Here is a 22401-nt window from a genome sequence, read left to right on the forward strand (position 1 = left end):
CACCACTGTTTATGTTATTATTTTCGTATTGACAAGTTACCGTTTGATTGCTATTGCAAAAATATATATAAAAATAAGAATATTATTGCAATAGCATAGATAAGTGATGATCCTGTCTATGATGTTATAGGTAGAAAAAAATCTTATATCTATATATTATATATATATATATATATATATCTATATATTATATTTCTAATCATTCTATTAGTATTCACTGAAGTCTATGTCCCTAGAGTCTAGAGTCTAGACATAAACACCTGAGATCGCAGTATTCTCTCGAGATGAGTCTGACATGTGCTCAAGGTGACATTCTCAAGGCGAGACGATTTCTAGCAAATAAATAATAGTAGGAAAGGCCGGGATGCTAAATTTGTAGTTATTAAAACATCATAAGGACCGATTACATTTGGTAGATTAAATGATAGGAAGAGTAAATGGTTATTTACTTTTTTCGCTTTTAGCGGTAAAAAAAAAACTACAGACTAAAAGCAATTTTTATTACTTTGGCTTACTGAAATTGACACAAAATTTTAGCGAATAAGGGATTATTTCCTTCAAAAGAAGTAAAAAATTAATCGCGCTCGTAATTTGAGAACTAAGGGTTTTATTTTGTAACTTTAGGAGCCCCTAATTCCATTACATTACGTTCAAACGATTTTCGATATGCACAACTTCTAGTAATTAATTAACCTACTATATCCATATCTGACGTGCTGGTTGAGTATTTCTGAACTTAGTATTTTTTCGTTTGCCCTAAACATACCCACCAATATTAAGGGCTCATACTTTGTGGAGGTACTCAACAACGTGCAAGGTATAGTCCCTTATGTTTATCTGCCGCGCTTGAGTAACTGCAAAAATCTCCTCTTCGGCTCCCATACTATAATGACTTAATTAAATTTAATCACTATTGCACGGTTTGTAATAATACAGTGACAGTGACTGCAACTCCCTTATGTTTATCTGTCGCGCTCGAGTAACTGCAAAAATCCCCTCTTCGGCTCCAATACTATAATGATTTAATTTAATTTAATCACTATTGCACGGTTTGTATTAACAGTAAGTTAAAAGACTGCACACAGTTACTCGTATTTGGCCAAGAACAACAGTTGATACTCGGTAACGGAATTGTCTAGTTTTTCTACTCGCCAAAAAAGGGTTAGATAGGAAAAAAGTAGGCAACAATTTCTATCGTTTCTTTTCGTGGTATCTTAAGAAAGCAAGTCAGAGCTATAATCAGAGTTTCCCTACAAGTTTTTGCGTTATTCCATTACCATTGATATAATGATTTCTCTGAAACGTCTTTTGTGGTTATTTAGAAAGTGTATCGAATTTTTGCCCATAAGAAGTAGTAGTACTCCAAACAAGGAGCCTTGTAGTAGTAGTAGAGTGATTACTCAGCTCTGGGGAAGTACTACTGCTGAGTTTTTTTGGTAGCCTAGCAACATTGATGTGTTCTGCAGGCTATATTCACTAATTTTGATGTACTCATATGTTAGTTGACATATACGAAATTGAGATTCTATGTAACAAATGTCATCCGGCGTCTACTGAAAACCATTCGTGGATATCATACAGTAGATAATTTCAGTTGATTTGATGTTTATTTTAATAGGTTGATAATAAATACCAAAATAGTGAATAGGCTAGCCGGTTTGAAGAGCATTGTTGTCACTTATCAGTTTAATAACAGATACATAAGACTTAAGACTTACGAGTATGCCTCAGATTGAGGCAGGGTTGTAGATTACACGGAGTGTTCCTTGGAAAGTGTTTTTTATACAATAATAAGTCAGCCCTTGACTGCGATATCGCCATTGACGATCAATTATTCTCACGTTTCTGCAGCGCAAACGGCAGCGAAGACGCTTCATAAGTCGAGCCGTCATGCTCGCAGTGACCAATACACGGTCAGTTATAGTCGTGGGTGCTGCAGAAACGGTAGGTCGTGCCCACCCTAGGATTCTAATAAGATACTAATAATAAACTTGATGTGGGGGGCCAGGCCCACCCTATGAGATGATCTTAGATTCGCCAATAGCCAATAAATACAGACAGACATCATCATATCTTAATGGTTTACTTAGGTTGTCTTAAATTTGGTGCTAGCCAATATATTCGCAAAAGTTTCACCAAGCTATCTTAACACGGAAGATGTATGAGCCAGTTGTCGATTCCGGTTTCGCGATGCCAGCTAACGTATGACCGGCCCTTACTTGATATAAAGTTGTCGTTTATCATTCCACTCCTTAGTCTTAATCCGCGTTATCCATATTAATATTACAAATGCGAAATAATTATTTTTATTTGTTAATTTATGTTTATAATCGTCAAGAAGAAAAGAAAGAAAATATAAGTATTGCGACATATCACAATTATTTCAGAATAATACCCTGCGATATGTGGCGTAACCTAGATAAAGGTCCCAGCTCAGCATATTGCTATATGCTCCACATGAGCAAAGAGTAAACGGCGCTGATTTTCAGTTGGGACCCTGTTCCAAGTGAAAAGTCGGAGGTGCTTGCCCCGGGCCGCATTCGAACGTACGCCTTCCGAATCGAAGGTAGAGGTCATATCCACTGGGCTATCACGGCTCAATTTATAATCATAGTTGACAGAATTAGCAGATGGCCATGGAAAACCATAAAGAGGATCCCTTAGATATAACTTCGCAAGAAATGAAGAAGAAAATCGAATTCGATGTTATTATTCATACAGAAACCGTACGAATAAATTTATTGTATTCATACGGTTACGATGAAATTGTATGTCGTTAGGCAAAATAAAATTGATTTATTTATCCGTTATTAGGTTACCGGATAACTAGCTTCAGCCTAACGAATTCGTATGGATACGTGTAGTTTTTGGATAATACTGATTTTTAATACGTAGAAGTTTCAGCTCCTACTTGAAGTTTTTTTCTTTGCGACATGTTTCTTTTTCCAAAATCAAATTAATTTTTATACCAAAGTGTCTTAGGCGTAGAAAAGTATCAAATAAAATAAACAAAGTTATATATAATAATAACCATTTTAACCTATCCTATGTACCGTTGAACAAAACCAAAATACATGCAATTATAGGTATCTGCCAAGCCAATAAAATCGATCGATTTGTAGATTTCTGTACCTATTAATCGAAATCGATTATCTAGTCAATAAAGTTAAAATAGTTATTACGGCCGTGCGATTGTAATTCCGCTTGTATTATGAAACAAACTTGGTACAATACGATTTACACAAAGGTCTGACCTTCTTGCCCTTACAATTCCAATAGTGCAGGAGTTCTAAACCTTCGGTCCGAGAATTCAATTTATTTAAATTTAAAACCAAAAACTGCATAAGCATAATCTATGTATCAAAAGAAATGTAGTTTTCTAATACTGAGTCGATTATTACAAAATGTTGAGAATTAATAGAAAAATTCAAAATATAGAATAAAATTTTCACAATTTTTTGAGATAAATGAAGTTCATTACAATTTACATTTATCGTGTATTTTTTTTGTTTCATAGCTCACAGGTATTAGGCGTAGGAAACAAAAAACTAAAGCCAAGTGAATCATTTAATAAAATCTACGATTTATTTATTCTTTATTTCACCAAACAGAAAAATAATTTATAAGAATAGTTACAAAAAAGGAAGCTTTAAAGTGCAAAGGCGGCCTTTTGGCGTAAAGTAAACGGATTGGTGTAGCAATTTAGGCCCTAACCATTATAGTTACAGTATAACTACATGTACGATATGAGCCGTGATAGCCCAGTGGATATGACCTCTGCCTCTGATTCCGGAGGGTGTGGGTTCGAATCCGGTCCGGGGCATGCACCTCCAACTTTTCAGTTGTGTGCATTTTAAGAAATTAAATATCACGTTTCTCAATCGGTGAAGGAAAACATCGTGAGGAATCCTGCATTCCAGAGAATTATCTTAATTCTCTGCGTGTGTGAAGTCTGCCAATCGTGCCAAAAGGCCAGCGTGGTGGACTATTGGCCTTACCACTCTCATTTTGAGAGGAGACTCGAGCTCAGCAGTGAGGCGAATATGGGTTGATGACAACGACATGTACGATATTATAGAATAAAAATAATTTAACGTTAAAAAATTATGTAGGACGCAAAGCGTCTTATCTTTTTGATTTAGAATAAATGCGCAGGCCGCACTTTAAGAATCTCTGGTTGTTATAACGGATTGATAGTTTCCTAGGACTCTACAGTTACTCCGTATCGCACTGAAATGTGATATCACTTAGCGCGCGAGATGATATTACATACCGAGCTAGATTAGAGAAGGCTTGCGAACTCCTGATTTCGCAACACTTAGGGTTAGTGGTGAACCGCAGAATGTGAAATCGGCGGTAGGTGATAATAACTACCTATGCGAGTACCTAGTCAGATTTCCTTATTGTATTCTTTCTCAATATGTTACAAAAACAAATCACGAAACCAGATATTAATCCAAATATAGTGTTATAGTGCAAGCATTAAAAATGCAATGAATTATATTTAAATATATTTTATTAATTTTACATTCGAATCAAGTCGATACACCAATCGCAATAATATCATTTAGTGAGTAGCGTTGAGTTGCTGACATTTTTGACGCCCTTGGTTTCTGAGTGCGTTTCTGTGTACTTTTATTTTTATTTTGGATTACAGCCGTTTCACACTAGCGTTCTGTAACTGCTACATTATACACCTAAAAAAACGCGCCACGAGATGTCGTGTCGAGAACTCGAGAGGCATATTGTCGATGTTGGTCGATAATAATATGAGGGTATGTCTTTCTCTCGGCTTGATATACGTCTTTGACGTCCTAGGCTAGGTGTCTGTGTGCAATCGGATTATGATATATGGAATAGAGTGCACCTATGTTTACACACATTGTACACTTTAATTACTGCGAAGATGACTAGTCGCAAGATGAGATTGGTTGCTGTGGCCGAAACTAACGTCTACAAAACACTGTAAATAATGATGATATTTTACTATATTAGGTGATATTATATTAGCAGACGCCCTGTGGTTCATCAGACATCTCTGATGAAGGTACACTATAAATTATATTAAAAATCTCGAAAATCCATAAAATGTCTTTATGGTAAGCAACAGGTATAAGCTTATACGGTGTCCTGAGTGCTCGCCAACGCACCTTAAACGCTAGTATAAAAGTAAACAGAGTGGATAACGTCCTTTAATAAAAGCAATGCAAAATATTATTGTTCGACATGAAAATGTGTACAACAATCTCCTTTATAACAAAAATAACGAGATCAATACCTGCAAAATAAATATAGAGATTCGCAAATAAAATCTTTAAAAGACTTGAATAGTAGATGTAGGTATTTTTTATACCAATTAATTTTGCGCTAAATCATTCAAACTAATGATATAATAAATTAAAGTAAAAGAAGAAAAATATTTTTATTTAAACATTCTAAAAAGAAAAAAAAAAAAATTATCTTTAACAATTTTAACTATCAACTCATAACAGTAAGTACTTAATTAAATTGAAATTGAAAATATAATAAAGTTACCAGATCAATTTACATAATTAAATTGATACTAGTTTATTTTAAAATTGCGAGTCTGTTCATATTTTTAAGTTACTCTTAATAAGCCCTTTCATTTGATACCCATATTGTAGAAATGCATTAAAAATAATTATTCCTTCATCTTGGTTGGTCCGCCATATTAAATTTTGCAAGTTAAATAAAATCTTTTAAAATGCACATGACTGAAAAGTTACAGGTGCATGCCCTGGACCTGATTCGAATCTACGCCCTTCGAATCGAAGGAAGAGATCATACCCAATGGGCTATCACGATTAGCAAATTTGTTTATTACACGAAATTTAATATACAGTAGGTACAGGTTTCAAGTTCCTTCCCCAAGTGGGGAAGAAACACGAGTAATCACGCCTGAGAACACAAGCGAGCAGCCATATTGTTTCGGTATAAGTTGATTGCATTCAGGTTGCCCATTCATTTCGTTTACGACGGACAATATCCATTTAATTTTCATCCAAGATGGTTCAACGTATTGCAAATACATCCGGATTGTAATGCAAGAGTGATTCCGTATAAGGACTATTAAACGTCTTCGTATGGGTTGTCTGTAGTGGGTTGGTACGAGAGGGTATTGAATCATGAATTTTACGTTCGTGTTCCCGTTTTTAATATTATGCAAATCGTAGTGTGGGTGCAATAAACTGTAGCGTTGCATCGGATTATCTGGCAAAAAATAAATGTCGTTGGCAATCTTTGACTTAAGTATGCCTTCAGTAAAGTCTTGGATACACTTGTAACTTTAATTTTGAGTTTAAGACTAATGATTACCCTTATTTATTGACACTACCCTCAGACCAATTATAGAAGGACCTGTATCGCACTCATAGTCATGAACAAAATTGTCTGTCATTTTCTGAGGAAAACGAGCTTAGATTTGGTATATATCTTATACTAAACTAGAAATTTTAGCCCGTTTTTTTACACAATTCAATTACACAAAAAGGTATTTTTACGGAGCTCTTTAACCGACGAACACGATTACAACTATTTAACATCGATTCTATAGAAACAGTTTTTATAATCGCATTAGATCGTTGATCATATACTTTGACAGAAAAGTAACGTCCTATACAATAATTGGTCTGAGACACTACCTGATGATTCAAAAGTGCTTGTAAACTAACGTAGTGTTAGCTCTTTGTTTGAATATATATCAATAGCTCTTTGTGGCAGAATTCGTCCGAGATGGACTTGCCGCAATGCTTTTTTCTGCTATTTAAATAAAATAATCGTACGTTTCGTCACGAAAGGGGCTCCTGCTTGAATTCTATCAATCGGAACCCGCTCCAGAAGCTTAGCAGGTCACCAATAGCCTCATGGAGTGTCGCTGAGGAACCACTGAGGTGTCTCGTTTTCCTCCTTGCAGGATCGGGGAAGGAGGAATTGTTCCATCAACTATACATAAAAAGATTAACATAATCTTGATCGCATTGTACTCAAGCCCATGCATGGTGTTATGTAATATGATGTCATAATATTATATTGAAATGCATCGTAAAATACAACTGGTAGAGCTGTTTTTATCTTTATCTCTTATACAACTGTCTTCTTTACTGCTTTATTTATATGTCGGCTGTATTATTGAAAATCCATTCTTTATTTGTTTCTTATAACGAGGTGCTCTTGTTATTGCAACTGTTATTAGCTTACCTACTTAAAAAATATTTTACTACTGTGAACTTGCTAATTCTAATGTGCATTTGACAACGACTTTGTTTACCTGAATATACCTTCTTGTTTTTTGAGCCAATGAGGTAAAATGTGCATCGCAACTTCCTTTACATTTTTTGTTAGGAAAACTTTTATGTGAAAACAGAATTTACATTTCGAGAAAAATGCATTTCAAAATATTTTTGAAGTTTTTTGAGTTTTCCAAAATGAATGGTATCAGGTACAACTGGCACACTTACAGGGTAGTTTAGTAACATCATTTATAAGCGAAAAAAAGAAAAAAATATAGCGTTTTTTATGATGTGATTTATCATAACATCATAATATGTTCTACCTGCTGATCAGTATGAAGGCGGTGCTAAGCCGGTGATGTATTAATTTAAGCCATGTGTGAGCCATGTGATGTGGTCCTGTCAGAAATGGCTTAAATTAAGACAGCACCAACTAAGCACCGCCTTCATACTGATCAGCAGGTAGAACATATTATGATGTTATTTTTCGCTTTTTAGTTTAGTGGGTATGTTTTTAGGTTTTGAAGTCGGTTGTATTTTTTTATTAAAATTTTTATTATTTTTCCATTTTTAGTGTAAATTTTCATCTCAAACGAATACATCAGACCCGCTAATGACATTCACAACCCTTCTTGGTGTAAAATTCTCAGCAATACAAATTAATCAAGCCCAAGCACAAGGTAGTAACTGTAAACTGTTAAGGAGTTCCCTTAACTGTCCTTGGTCTTCATCACCAAACCCCTAAATGACAGTCGCAACCTATCTATGTGGAAAGTTCTCATTAATACAAATTAATCAAGCCCAAACACAAGGTAACTGCTGTAAATCGCCGAGGAGTTCCCTCGTCTGTTTTATGGCTCCATCATCAGATCGATTTTAAACCTTCATGAAATTGTAGTGCTAAAAAGTACTAAATGGAAAAGTTTACGAACACACTAGACACTCATATAATTTTCGAAAGTTCCCCTCAATTTCTCCAGGAATCCATCATCAGATCTTGACATGATGGCAATGGGACCAAATGGGGACTATACCGTTTCAAACAAAAAAAGAATTTTTGAAATCGGTCCAGGTGTCTTTGAGTAATCGGTGTACATACATAAAAAAAAAAAAAAAAATACCGACCGAATTGAGAACCTCCTCCTTTTTGAAGTCGGTTAAAAATGGTCGAAATTCAGATTGACTGGACCATTTCCAAGGAATTGAAAAAGAACATTTTAGTCAATAAGTCAAGCTGACATTATTTTAATTTATAGTAGAAAGTGTATGGAATCAAAAATCTAGTATTTAAAAGTTTGGTAGTGTTTGTCCTACTTTATGTTAATTTTATGGATATGCTAGTTAAATAATATTTCAGACAGTACATGTAAGGTGATCCGTGCTTGTTTGCGAATACACACGCAGCATATAATGTTGTTTGCACATTTTATACTATAGACATACGTGTCTACAAAATCACTGCAAAAAATGCACAACATGCACAATTTTTTTGTTTAATTCCATTATATGTATTATGTATATACAGTTTTTAAAGTTCCTAAACACACAACTCGACATTGTATAGATATGTAAATTTAGGTAATAATTGTACTTTCGACATTTAATGTACAATGACATGCGATCAATTAGCCGCTTTTGTTCGCCTAAGTTTAGACCCGCTAGTGACATATCTCTATTATAAAATCTTTGGTATGCACGCAGAATGCTGCAGCAATGTGCATTGGTTAAAGATTTCACGCATGTGTGCGATTCCACGTATGAATGTGTTACAGATGTGATTACTATTTACGCCATATAGATACAGGTGCATTGAATGGTGTCAGTATATTCTTTGTTTACTGACTGAGGTATTATGACGGCTTTTAAGTAAACAAGGTGATAGTTAACTAAGCTAATAAAAGATACGTTCCAATTGGTTCCCATATTAATATTACCAACCATTGTTTTGAGTTGCGTCTGTTTTTGGGAACATCACTATTTCTTTGGGTTGGTGAACAGTTTTATATCCGTGAGTCCAACGAACAATAATTTGCTGACGATGAGCATATTGTGTTTTGAAATAGTGCCTGATTTTAAGCTACGATGAAGTCTTTCGGCATAGGTGGCAGAAAACACAGTAGGGTAGTAGGAAGGGTAATTTAACTGTTCCACAAATTTTGGAGGTTAAAATATTTGGTGCCAGTTATATGGATGTCAAAGAAAGTCACAGCTCACGGTATTTCTGTTATGTGGTAGATTTATTTATAGGCCATTAAAATATTACATGAGCATTGCATTTAAAAAGTGCAAAATCTAACAACCGACAATGCTTCCCAGGCAACACAATCACAGGCTACACAGCGTCTTCGCCGGCGAAGCCGAGGTCCCCGATATCTAAAGTCACCCGGTCGTGGGTTTTCTAACTCACGATCTTGGGGGCGTCCGGACTGATTCACTCAGGTCACGGTTACCTCTCCAGAATGGCCCTCTAAGCCGAGGTCCGAGTCTCATAGGAGACGCCCTTAGAGAGCCGTTCCGTCCTCTATCTTTCTTTCAGCCTTCGGGTCACATCAGGCGATGCTTCTGCGCTCGCCCAACCCCCCCGGTGACGTCGTAGTGGTTCCGCAGGGAACTATCGGCACCTACTCAGACAGAAGAAATAAAAAAACTCAAAATCTATTTAACATTTTTACAAAACAGTTTACAAAATGTATCTTTAAATTCATGAGAATTAGTAAATTGTGATGTGATATGAAAGGAAGCGTAAAACTTGTTACGGTTGGAGGTCAGGTCGACCATTGGCTGTACATCGTTAGAAAGTGAGCAGAGACAATGCGTAGGATCTACGGCTTTATGAGCTCTCCAAGGTAAGGGGGCACCAATGAGTCAGTGTCGATGTAGGGCCTATAGGAAAGGCTGGTGATTGCGGTTATAAATATTTTAGTACAAATAAAGAAAGAAAGAAAGATCTTTATTTTTAGGTAATGCCACATAATACGTCATTAAATACTAAATTATTCTATAGTTGAACTGACCACACAAACAGGGGGGCAATAAAAGAAGAATGCAATATGTGGCATAATCTAGAAAAAGGTCCCAACTCAGCATTTTTCCACATACTTCCTATACAAAAAACACACATAGCGCAACCTAGTCCCAAAATAGGCGTAGCTTGTGTTATGAGCTGTTAATTGTGTTAATTAGGCAGCGCGCCACGAGATATCTTATCTAGTGACATAATATTGTCGAATGTTTGCGATGGGACGAACAAGAGAGCGATATTTTCGGGATATGCCGCTATTGGTCGACAATAATATGTCTTTATTCTTGTTATGTAGGTAGGTACAGCAGGCTTATTCAATATCTTTAACGTATGCTAGTTGACATATTATACGAAATTGAGATTCTTTGTAACAAATGTCATGCCAAAAAAATTAATCATTGAAATAAATGACGAATATAAATTAAGCGCTTTAAACTCTGTGAATTAAATAGACATTTTCCTTATAAACAATGTTAAGTATGTACTTTTAGCAGAAGCTCCTAAAGTGGATTTAAAATATAAGAAAACCAACGTTGAACAACAGTTATGATTCACAATATTTATCAGGACAACTTGATTAACAAATCAAACTCTAACCAAAATAAGACCCTAGAATGGCAGAGAATGACCTTGAGTGGAGTCACGCACTTGTGAATACTGTGTGTTAAAGATCCTTTGACAGTTAACAAACACTCCTCTTTTTCACTCAAGTCACTCTCCCCGTCTATCCCAAGTAACCCATAAAGAATTACACATCAAGTAATGTGGACGGCTCGAACGTCACGAGCATATACTGAAGCCGACCGTACGACGAGCGCCTTATATCGCAAGTCGTTCCCGCCAACCGCACGCTACCCCTCTCTAACTCCCTACTCTTTACGGAAACAAGTCGCGCCACCTAGCGTCGGCACGAGCCAACACGAGATCGAGCGACGTCATATCCATCTCAGACTTCAGATCCTTCCTACTTATATCATAAGTTATAAAGAGTCCTTTGTTTTCAGGGACACCCTCTATCGTCTCTCACTCCGAGGCCTCCGGCAGTTAGAACGCGCGGACTGGCCTGCTCCACCGGAAAAGGCCAAGCTATGCCAAGACAAAGGCCAGACTGAAGAGGACTGTCACAACTACATCAAAGTCCTGCTCGCTTACGGGCACAAGCTCTTCGCGTGCGGAACTAACGCGTTCAGTCCCATTTGCAGCTGGAGAGAGGTGTGATGGCAACTTTTTTATTAGCTTTTATTTCAGTTACAGTGTGATTAGGCTTAAGATACGCGCAACGAGATATCTCGTGAAGAGAAAGAGACTTACTGTCGCAGTGAAAGAGAGGGATTTTTTCGATGACATACCTACTTGATTTTGACATTTATAATTAATATTGTAAATTTTTTGATTATGACATTTTAATTATTTTCTTATTATTGTAAATTTTTGGTAAATTTTCTTGTATTTAAGTGTAGTTTAATCTTTTACTTTTTGTTTTAACCGGACTCAGTGCTGTAAATGCCTGGAAAGATGGCTGAAGTAGTCCAAGAATTTTGTAACTGATTTATATATAATGTTTTCTGCTGTCATTGTAGGCATTTCAAATTTTTGACAGCCTCCGTGGCGCAGTGGTATGCGCGGTGGATTTACGGAGGTCCTGGGTTCGATCCCCGGCTGGGCAGATTGAGATTTTCTTAATTTGTCCAGGTCTGGCTGGTGGGAGGCTTCGGCCGTGGCTAGTTACCACCTTACCGGCAAAGACGTACCGCCAAGCGATTTAGCGTTCCGGTACGATGCCGTGTAGAAACCGAAAGGGGTGTGGATTTTCATCCTCCTCCTAACAAGTTAGCCCGCTTCCATCTGAGACTGCATCATCACTTACCATCAGGTGAGATTGTAGTCAAGGGCTAACTTGTAAAGAATAAAAAAAAAAAATACATTTCGCCGCTATTTAGGCCTACAGACAAAAGAGGACTGTAACAACTACATGAAAGTCCTGCTTGCTTACGGCCACAATCTCTTTGCATGCGGGATTAATGCCTTCAGTTCTATTTGCAGTCAGAGAGAGGTGTGATGGGAACTTTTAACTCGCTTTTATTTGAATTACAATACATTTAATAATAAATTTATTGAAAAAAAAATACTCAAATCTTATGGCAACTATAATAATAACCACAAAAAATTCGTTTAACAAATCAATTATAATTATTAGTATTATTACTCTGTAGAATAGAAAATATCCTCTATTCAACTATATCTAGGACTATCTGTATCTAGCTATATCTAGTATATATAGTAATATATAGCCTACCTCGATAAATGGGCTATCTAACACTTAAAGAATTTTTCGGAATCAAATCGGACCAGTAGTTCCTGAGATTAGCGCGTTCAATCAAACAAACAAACAAACTCTTCAGCTTTATAATATTAGTATAGATTCAACTATAACTAGGATACTTAACTTGACCTGCTTTTGGAAAGGTCCGTTGGGTATTAGCTATTATCTGACATTAAACATTACCTTTTAACATAATTAATACAGAAGTTCGATCGGGAAAATTGGCTACGTTACGTACAGACAATTAGTGTGACCAGTTAATTAACCTTAATTAAACAACAAGTGTCTCAAAGAATTCAGGACACGGATAATTTATCGGCGAAGGAACTGCCGCCATTTCGACAAATAATTAAAAACGTTTAAAAGTGAAACATATTAATTAAAGTGCGCGTTTATACACACTTGTTCGTTTGTAGGTAGGTTTGACTCCTGAAGATACTCCAAGATACATAATGAAGATTATTAAATAGAAAAGAGTTTGTTTATAACGTTTTCACGGCAAAACCACTTTGCCGAATCTAAAAGTTATTACACCAGTGGAATGTTATATTGTCAACAATTAACATGGGCTATATTTTATCCCTTAAGGCAAAAGTGAATAGGCACCTTCTAGGCAAGCGCGCTTAATCTTAGACCTTACATTGCTTTCCATAAGGCATGATTGTAGTCAAGCGCAAGTCCCTGCAGGGCGTCCACTAATACAGTATGTTCGGGAGTATTTTCCATAACTTCAAGGTGTTGACAAGTTAACTTACAGGAGCCGAACTGCTTAACTAATATTTTTAATTTAAAATGTTTTCATACAAAGTAATTCAAATAATTCCGACTATCCATGTAACACACGCCTTTATTTATTTATTTATTTGATCCACCAGTGACTATTGCAGCATTTACACAACTACAATATAAAAAAAAAACACAAACACAAGCCTCTGCACAATCAAATGAAGGTAGACACGGCATGCACATTTCCGTAAATTTAATTTTTATCTATCTGCTTTTTAAAATACGTAAAGTTTGGCTACGTCTTAATTATAAGGATGTGACACATTTTAAAATCTATTTACAAAAGAAATATTATTTAGGTCGAAAATATTAATTTTGGAACACTGAACATTTTTAATTAATAGGTACGGAATATGAGAGTTATGGGAAATACTCTCCAGCACTCTGTATATTATAATTTTTTTTTTTTTTATAAACAGATCGAGACCCTAAGCCTGGTGTCGGAATGGGTGCCAGGGGTCCCCAATTGTCCACACAACCCGCACTCAAACGTGACGGCCATATTTGCGAGCAGCGGCGAATACTACGCTGGCACTCCGACGGATTTCACCAGCTTGGACACTGCTATTTGCAGGTTAGAAGCTACAATACATATTTACTGGACTGACATCAAGCGAGTCGCAGGGATTCGCTGGGTGCAGGCGGCTCAGGATCGTGATGTTTGGAAGTCCCTACAAAAGGCCTTAGTGGACGTCCATCGGCTGATATGATGATGATGTTGATACATACATACAAAACGTGTGTAATAAGTAGAAGGGACTGGCCACAAATGATAGTGCCGTGCCGTGCCGTGATGATTTCATCATCATTATCATCATTGTCAACCCATATTTGGCTCACTGCTGAACTCGAGTCTCCTCTCAGAATGGGAGGGGTTAGGCAAATAGTCTACTACTAGCAGACTTCACAGACGCAGAGAATTGAGAAAATTCTCTGGTATGCAGGTTTCCTCACGATGTTTTTCCTTCACCGTTTGAGACACGTGATATTTAAATTCTTAAAATGCACACAACTGAAAAGTTGGAGGTGCATGCTCCGGACCGGATTCGAACCCACACCCTCCGAAATCGAAGGCAGAGGTCATATCGACTGGTCTATCACGGCTCTATGTTTGAGGTACTGGGTGCATTCATTCATGAGCTTCCGTAAATCATCGCCTATTATATTCAGTAGTAGAAAGTATATTTCTGTATGTTTTCAGGAGTCGAGGAGCGTCGCCGCGAGACCTGGGAATGCTTCGCACGACGCAGTACGACTTCAACTGGTTGAATGAACCGCAATTTGTGGGCAGTTTTGAAGACGAACATTACATCTACTTCGTTTTCAGGGAGATCGCCGTAGAGTATATGAACTGTGGAAAGGTTAGTTAAATGTAGATTTTATTATTATCGATATAAAAGCGGGCAAATTAAGTGGGACTGTGGGTTATATAATTGGTGCTGATGCGAATCGTACGAGTATTTCCTCTATTCTCTTGGGCAGGTTTCCATCACCGAAATAAAGGAAATCCCAAATAAACCACCAAAATTGGCCGCGTTTCGCGATAATTTTGACGGCCTCCGTGGCGCAGTAGTGGACCGATTGAGGTTTTCTTAAGAGTGTGCAATATGTAATTTGGTGGTTACAAATGATTCTGGGTCTCAGATTCTGGAAAAGTTAGGAGCCTGATGTTTGGGTAAATAATATTTCAAAGTTTTAACTTCGTTATGATTATACAAAATACACAATTTGTAAAACTTTTCTCGATAGTTTATTTTTTGAAAAATACAAGTTTGCTCACATTTTGCTTTCAATCTCAGGAAAAGCAAACTTATTTTCTTAAATTTTTGTTTTGTATAGGAAATTAGGTGTATATCTTAAACATGGCCATTTTGTTTTTAACCGACTTCCAAAAAGGAGGAGGTTCTATGTTCGGTATGTTTTTTTTATGTATGTTTCGTTATGTTGTTTAATTTACTTGCAATTAGGTAAAAATGGTTTTGGCGCTCACGTCATGAAATTTGCGTCGCGCGTCAATCGCTCCGTGCTTTTCACTCACGTGAAAGTCATAATTCGCCGTCTCGTTTGCCTTTCGAATTTTATCCATATCGTACCGACGCGCTGCGCGCTCTTCAATGGTCCAGGTCTGGCTGGTGGGAAGCTTCAGCCGTGATTAGTTACCTACCGGCAAAAGACTAACCGCCAAGCGATTTAGCGTTGCGGTACGATGTCGTGTAGAAACCGAAAGGGGGTGTGGATTTTCATCCTACTCCTAACAAGTTAGCCCGCTTCCATCTTAGATTGCATCTAACTAATCTTGGGCTAACTTGTAGAGAATAAAAAAAATAGTATGTTTTAAGGACGTAATACGGCAACTGTCACCTTACCTACCCATGCTAACTAAAAAACACTTTAGCTTGAATCTCTAGTGAATCGATACAATAATTAAATATGTAGATGTGGGTAGGTTGAATAGTTTTCTTTTTCACACGCCGTACCGATACATGTGCTAATAAATCCGTGGGAAATAGAGAAAGGCATTTCTCCCTGACCTTCATATTACGCAATACGCAATATTATCGCTAATGTTTTCAAACTCTAATTCCAGTTTTTTTATGACCAGTTTTTTAGCAACTCATGTGAATTTGCGAGTGTTATGTAAGCAATATTGTGATTTGTTTGTGATCTTTTACAAATTATAATTATGTATATTGATTATTAGAAAGCTTTGTAGATAGCAAACAATTTACAAAATTTTGCATTTAAAAGAAAAAAAAATGAGAAAAGAGCCGATGGACGTTGGGGGGCCCCAATGGCGACCAGAAAGCGTAGTGTCGGTCGACCCCCCACTGAGTGGACTGTATCAAGCGGGTTGCAGGGAGCCGCTGGATGCTGGCGGCTCGAGACCGTGGTTTTTGCAAGTCAATGTAAGAGACCTATGTCCAGCAGTGGACGTCCATCGGCTGATGATGATGATACATCCCGATCCGTTTAGCCGTTCTGCCATGATTGAATAACAAACTCAGATTAATTACATAAGGTCCTAACACGCTAGACGTTACTTTTCTGTCAAAGTATATGATTAACGATCTAATGCGATTATAAAAACTATCGCTAAAGAATCGATGTTTCATAGTTGTAATCGTGTTCGTTGGTTAAAGAACTAAAAGCTGGTTTTCCTCACAAAATGACAGACAATTTTGTTCGTGTATTTGAATGCGATACTAAGGAATTCCTTAACCCTACATCCTGTAGTCACAAGTTCAGGACTCTGCTCGGAGTTCTTCTCTCTACCACGCGATGGACCCGGCATCCGCACAGTGAATCCATGGAATGCTAAGATATTCGTCCCCCCCTTATGTAATTAGTCCCGAGTACATTAATTCAATTTCTTTTCATTAATGAGAAAAGATTAGATCCTTTTAGCAGTTTAATGTTTTTTTTTTTTTTGTAGACAATATACTCGCGTATAGCACGCGTATGTAAGAACGACTCAGGCGGACATCTTGTGATGAAAGACAACTGGAGCACCTTCCTCAAGGCGCGCCTCAAGTGCGCCGTACCCGGCGAGTTTCCCTTCTACTACGACGAAGTGCAGAGCGTCGAGTATCTGGCGCAGGAGAAGATACTGGTCGCCGTCTTTACGACTCCCACGTGAGTGATACATTCATTGCAAAGTGAAAAACTTGAATGGCACATTCAGATAGTCAAGGACTATAGCTTGGCAAATTCGTTCGTAACACTTCCGATTGTCCGCGCGGGACGGGCGGGGGATAGCGATGCCCCGCGCTCGACTTCATACCCACGCAGTTCTTCCCTCTGCCTCGCGCGCCCGACTGATGAAGCCCGAAGGCAGAAGCAGAAAATATGTGCGGAACGACTTTCTCAAGATCTCTCCTCTGAGACTCCAGGAAGAGTATTTTGGACTGAGTGTATCAGTCCAGGCGCCCCCGAGATCGTGAGTCAAAAAAACGGGTGACGTCAAGTCTCGGGCACTTCGTCTTCGCCGGCGAAGGCACTGTTTAGTTTGAGTTTGTATTGCCTGGGAAGCGTTGTCGGTCGCTATGTCATCGATAGGATCGTAAAGGACCTTTTCGGGCGTCTACATCTACAATCGGTTAGGATGACAATTTTAATATATAATATTTTTTATAGTAACAGCATAGCCGGCAGCGCAGTGTGCATCTACAACATGTCCGACATCCACATGGCGTTCGAAGGTCCGTACAAAGTGCAGGAGTCGCGGCTGTCCACGTGGGAGCCCAGGTCTCCTTCACGGCAAGCGAGGGAGCACTTTAAATGCAGCAGTGATGCTAGGTTGGTACTCTTTCGCAGAATAATTAGATTTGGAATTTAAAAAAAAACATATGATTGAAGTGCAAACGAGCGAGTCTTTTAAGATGCATGATGCCATCTAAAGGCATATTGAAACAGTGTTTGTTATTTTAAACTACCAGTAGATGGCGTTTTTAAAGAACTTTGAAACAATCCCTTTTTGTACGCTTAAAGAAACTGATGCTTTGCAGTTATGTCACATAAATGGCGTTTTGTTTTTTTTTTATTTTTGAAAGACGTTTTACTTTAGTCAATGAGCTGTGGCGGTATTATTCCTTAGACTGAGCATTGCTATTTAAGTGCCTTGTAAATGCTTAAATTCATAGTCAAATTAAATGTTCGTCCATTTGATAATTTGCGGCTTTGTTTGAAGCGTTTATCAGACATTGTCTATTGAAAAGTCAAGTTTGACAAGCAAGTTTGTGAAACATGATTGATAGTTTCCAATACCCAATACTAAATATAGATTTTATTCCTTTCAGATCTCATCAAACCATAGAATACCACAATTACTATTTAATGTATGAATCAATACAACCCGTTTCGGGCGAACCAGTATACAAGGCCACGTTAAAACGCTTCACCCACGTTACCGTCGATGTTGCCAACACTAAAAACGTCGCCAACCAACTTGTGGTGTTTGTGGCAACACAGAACAATGAAATCATGAAGTTGGCAGTGCTGCCGAGGTACGAAGGCGCCTGTGTCGTTGAAACTTGGAAGCTAAATGATGGGAAGGAAATATTTAATATACATACGATGCAGTTTGTGAAAGATACCGTAAGTATTTATTGTAGCATTGTTAATGTAATTTTGCTGCGTTTCAAGACTGGTTTTTAAACACTTTTAATATATAAAAACATCAAAATGTTTTTGTTATCATTGTGTACCTCCTTCTAGAAGGCGTCTTTTGTGCCTTGTTTTTGTGCCTATGAGAGATTGGACTTTACAAAGTAAACGCACCATGCTGCTTCAATGTGGGTTGGCGGGCATAGAAATATTTGATTATGTAAGGAATCGGAACCGTGGCTTAATGTGCATGTGTTAATAAGTTTTGTATCGTTATCAACAGATGTCCATCTACATAGGCAGCGATAAGGGCGTCTTAAGACTGGGCAGTGAAAGGTGCTCCCGATACAAGAGTCGATCGAGCTGCGTGGGCGCGGTTGACCCCCACTGCGGGTGGGACGACGCGCGCGAGCTATGCGTGCGCGCGTCTGCGCATATACACGAGTCTTACTTCATTCAGTCTACAGCCAGCTGTCCTACTGTCAGCACGCTCGGTGAGTGTCTTAGACTGGGCAGTGGAAGATGCACCCGATACTAAAGTCTGCTTAAAGCTCAGGCGGTTACTTTGCCTATTGCTTTATTATAGTCATATTTTAACCGATTTACAAAAACATCTTCAAACGTCATACCGCGTTACGAGCGTTCTTTATGATATATGCAAAAATGCTTTATGGTCTATGTAAATTTTAACTGTGGCCTTCAACGACCGAGTGTAGCTACAGGCGACTTTACCAGTATGTCTGGTCGGTATTCGCTAAACTGACGTTAGTTTACCAGAGTTCTTGTATTCGGTTCTCACCACGGAGGAATTAAGCAGGAAAATTTTAGCATCCACACTGGTTAACTTTGAAGTATCCGTCGATGATGACAACACTAAAAACGTAGCCAACCAACTTGTGGTGTATGTGGCAACACAGTATTATGAAATTATGAAGTTGGCAGCTATAAAGTAGTTTTTGGTTTTTTGCAGTGGATGGCGGCTGGTCGTCCTGGTCGGAGTGGGAGCCATGCATGCAGCATGGCACGCCGCAGTTAGCATTCGGTGATGAGAAGCCTGATATGTGCATGTGCCGCTCGCGCCGCTGTGATAACCCAAAACCGGCCAATGGCGGACAGAATTGCCAAGGTAATCTTTTGAAGTAAAACTCTACGTTTGACTTGGGCAGTAAGTTGGTGAATACGTCATGAAATGTGTAATCGGTCGAGGCTTTTAAGATGCGTGCTGCCATCTACAGGCATACTGAAAAAGTGTTTGTTATTTTAAACTACCAGTAGATGGCGTTCTTAGAGAACTTTGAAACAATCCCTTTTGTACATTGTTGTGCCTGAGGCTCATAGATGGCGCTTTGTTTTTTATTTCTTAAAATAAGTTTGACTTCATAAGTGCTGGCCAGGGGCGTAGCTACCGCCGTATTCGCCGTGTCAATGATACGGGGCCCCGGACAACGGGAGCTTACGTGTAAAAGCAAAACTTAGTAAAATATTATCCACAATCTCACATAATATGATGCTTCCCGAAAAAAAAAACATCTAGAAAACTGCCTATATAAATTTTATTAAATTTTAAATTGAGCCATTTTCATTGTTGAAGTATTTCAATATTCCCACACTCAAACCCAAAAAAACCTACATCAAGTGTAGTATGTTACAATAAACATTTGGTATCAATTTTACTTTGTGATTGAATGGCAAATAAAAAAATCGGACCTCGGCTTAGAGGGCCGTTCGGGAAAGTCAGATATCGGGTACCTCGTCTTCGCCGGCGAAGACGCTGTGTAGCTTGTGTTTGTGTTGCCTGGGAAGCATTGTCGTTCGTTATGCCATCGTCAGGATCGTAAAGGACGTTTTTTGGGCGTCTAGATTTACAATCAGCGTTGATATCGGGGATGTAGCTGCAAGCCTCAACCACTTGTTGGTTGGGGTGGGTGGCGGCTCTCTCAAAATGTACATTTGTTGTGCCAGGAGCTCGCACTGCGGTGAGCAACTGCACGGTGCACGGCGGCTGGTCGGCGTGGTCGGGCTGGTCGGAGTGCTCGGCGTCGTGCGGCATCGCCGTCAAGTCGCGTCGGCGCTCGTGCTCCTCGCCCGAGCCGCGCTTCGGCGGCCGCGTGTGTGTCGGCCTCGACGTGCAGGACCTGTACTGCTCCAACCTGCCGCCTTGTCCCGGTGAGACCTTCATCATCATCAGCATCATCACCATCAATATCATCATCATCACTATCAGCCGATGGACGTACACTCCTTTGGTATGGACTTACAAACACAATGGTATCAAGCTGCCTGCATCCAGCGGCTCTGCAACCCACAGAGCTCGCACAGCGTGAGTAAATACGCTGAGGAGTTAAGCCACCTACATTCAACGGCTTCCTGCTATCGATCTAATGTCTACCATCAATCTTAAAGTGCGCTATTCGGCACGAGATTACAACACCTTGAAACGCCAAAATCAACCGACTCGACCGTTTTTTGAGGGGGACGAGGTAAACTCACAGATCGAAACTATTTAACACCATTAAAAATATTCTATGCCCATACACTACACACAACTATAAATTTGACTTGCAATACACACACGCGTATTTTTCAAACACATTGCTTAGACTATCCACAGATTAAATACAATAGAATATTCGATTACTGATCGATGTTGGCTGTATCGTCAAAAGAATCGATTCTTTTTATAAATTGTTTTTATTACAAGATTGATAAAATTAAGGTTAAACCGGCATTTTTAGGGAGCTCTTTACACGACGAAAACGATTACAACAATGAAACATCGATTCTATAGCAACAGTTTTTATAAACGTGTTAGATCATAGATTTTTGATCTTTGCCAGAGGGGTAACGGTTAGCGAGGGAGGTATTGTTATTTAAATGGTCTAAGATTGCCACTTTAGATTTTTTTAAAGGTTATCTTTGGTCTTTGGTTTGGTTTGTGGATTTCATTTTTGATTTCATCACATATACTCAGAGCATAAAGTACAAGTGAAAGTCAAAATTCATTTATTTCAATTAGGCTTAGTTTAAGACTTTTGAAAGGTCAAGATTATGTCATAATTTAATTTAATCTAATGGTGGTAATAATAGTCGAAAAATTAAAAGTAAAGTTACCAGGGTTCCAAACGCGCCTTTGTCCGAGAAGAGCCCACAACAAACTCAGCCAACTCAGCCATAGTTCTCCGACTGACTATTGAGACTTTTTACGAGTTAATGACTAAGTTATATATATTAATAAACAATTCTATATTGCAGATCCCGCATTAGCCCCAGTAGATGGTGGGTGGTCACCATGGGGGGCCTGGTCCCCCTGCGCCGGCACTGGCTGCGGGGCGGGCGCGGGGGTCCGGGAGCGGCGGCGGGTGTGTGGCAGCCCTGCGCCTAAACACGGCGGCGCTGACTGCGACGGCGCGCGCTCCGAGCGACAGCCCTGCGACTTGAGGCCCTGCGAAATGAGGAAGGCTACTGCGTGGACGCCCTGGGTACAGATACCAAGTGAGTGTCAATGTCATCTATACTAATATTATAAAGCTGAAGAGTTTGTTTGTTTGAACGCGCTAATCTCAAGAACTACTGGTCTGATTTGAAAAATTCTTTCAGTGTTAGATAGCCCATTTATCGAGGAAGGCTATAGGCTTTATATCATCCCTGTATTCCTACGGGAACGGGAACCACGCGGGTGAAATCGCGCGGCATCAGCTAGTTGATATATATTTCTCCCGTAGACAGTAGGAGTCCTCCCTTGCGTTAGTTAGAGGCGGGGTGGCGGGAGGGGCAAGACTCCTTTGATTTCAGTCTAACCCATTTAACTGTAAAACTATTGTGGTATCTATATATAAATATATCACACTAATATTATAAAGGCGGAAGTTTGTGTGTGTGTAAGTATGTTTGTTCCTCTTTTACGTTGCCGCTACTGA

At 38.7% G+C, this 22401-nt stretch overlaps 1 protein-coding gene across 3 annotated transcripts in view; it reads left to right on the forward strand.

The window, feature by feature from the left end:
- Positions 1 to 22401, forward strand: part of LOC112050664 (semaphorin-5B) — a 99715-nt gene that overhangs the window by 57971 nt on the left and 19343 nt on the right. For all 3 annotated transcript variants that reach the window (XR_008251972.1, XM_024088972.2, XM_052888326.1), the window contains exons 4-13: positions 11277 to 11484; positions 13801 to 13955; positions 14583 to 14742; positions 16815 to 17014; positions 17516 to 17677; positions 18178 to 18475; positions 18768 to 18978; positions 19455 to 19610; positions 20447 to 20650; positions 21737 to 21976. Coding sequence is in view for 2 of the 3 variants with exons in the window: in XM_024088972.2 (XP_023944740.2) it covers positions 11277 to 11484; positions 13801 to 13955; positions 14583 to 14742; positions 16815 to 17014; positions 17516 to 17677; positions 18178 to 18475; positions 18768 to 18978; positions 19455 to 19610; positions 20447 to 20650; positions 21737 to 21976 (1994 nt within the window). In the remaining variant the exon portion in view is untranslated. The remainder of the gene's footprint in view (positions 1 to 11276; positions 11485 to 13800; positions 13956 to 14582; positions 14743 to 16814; positions 17015 to 17515; positions 17678 to 18177; positions 18476 to 18767; positions 18979 to 19454; positions 19611 to 20446; positions 20651 to 21736; positions 21977 to 22401) is intronic.

The sequence above is a fragment of the Bicyclus anynana genome, chromosome 22, assembly GCF_947172395.1.
Source record: "Bicyclus anynana chromosome 22, ilBicAnyn1.1, whole genome shotgun sequence".
Taxonomy (NCBI): Eukaryota; Metazoa; Arthropoda; class Insecta; order Lepidoptera; family Nymphalidae; genus Bicyclus; species Bicyclus anynana.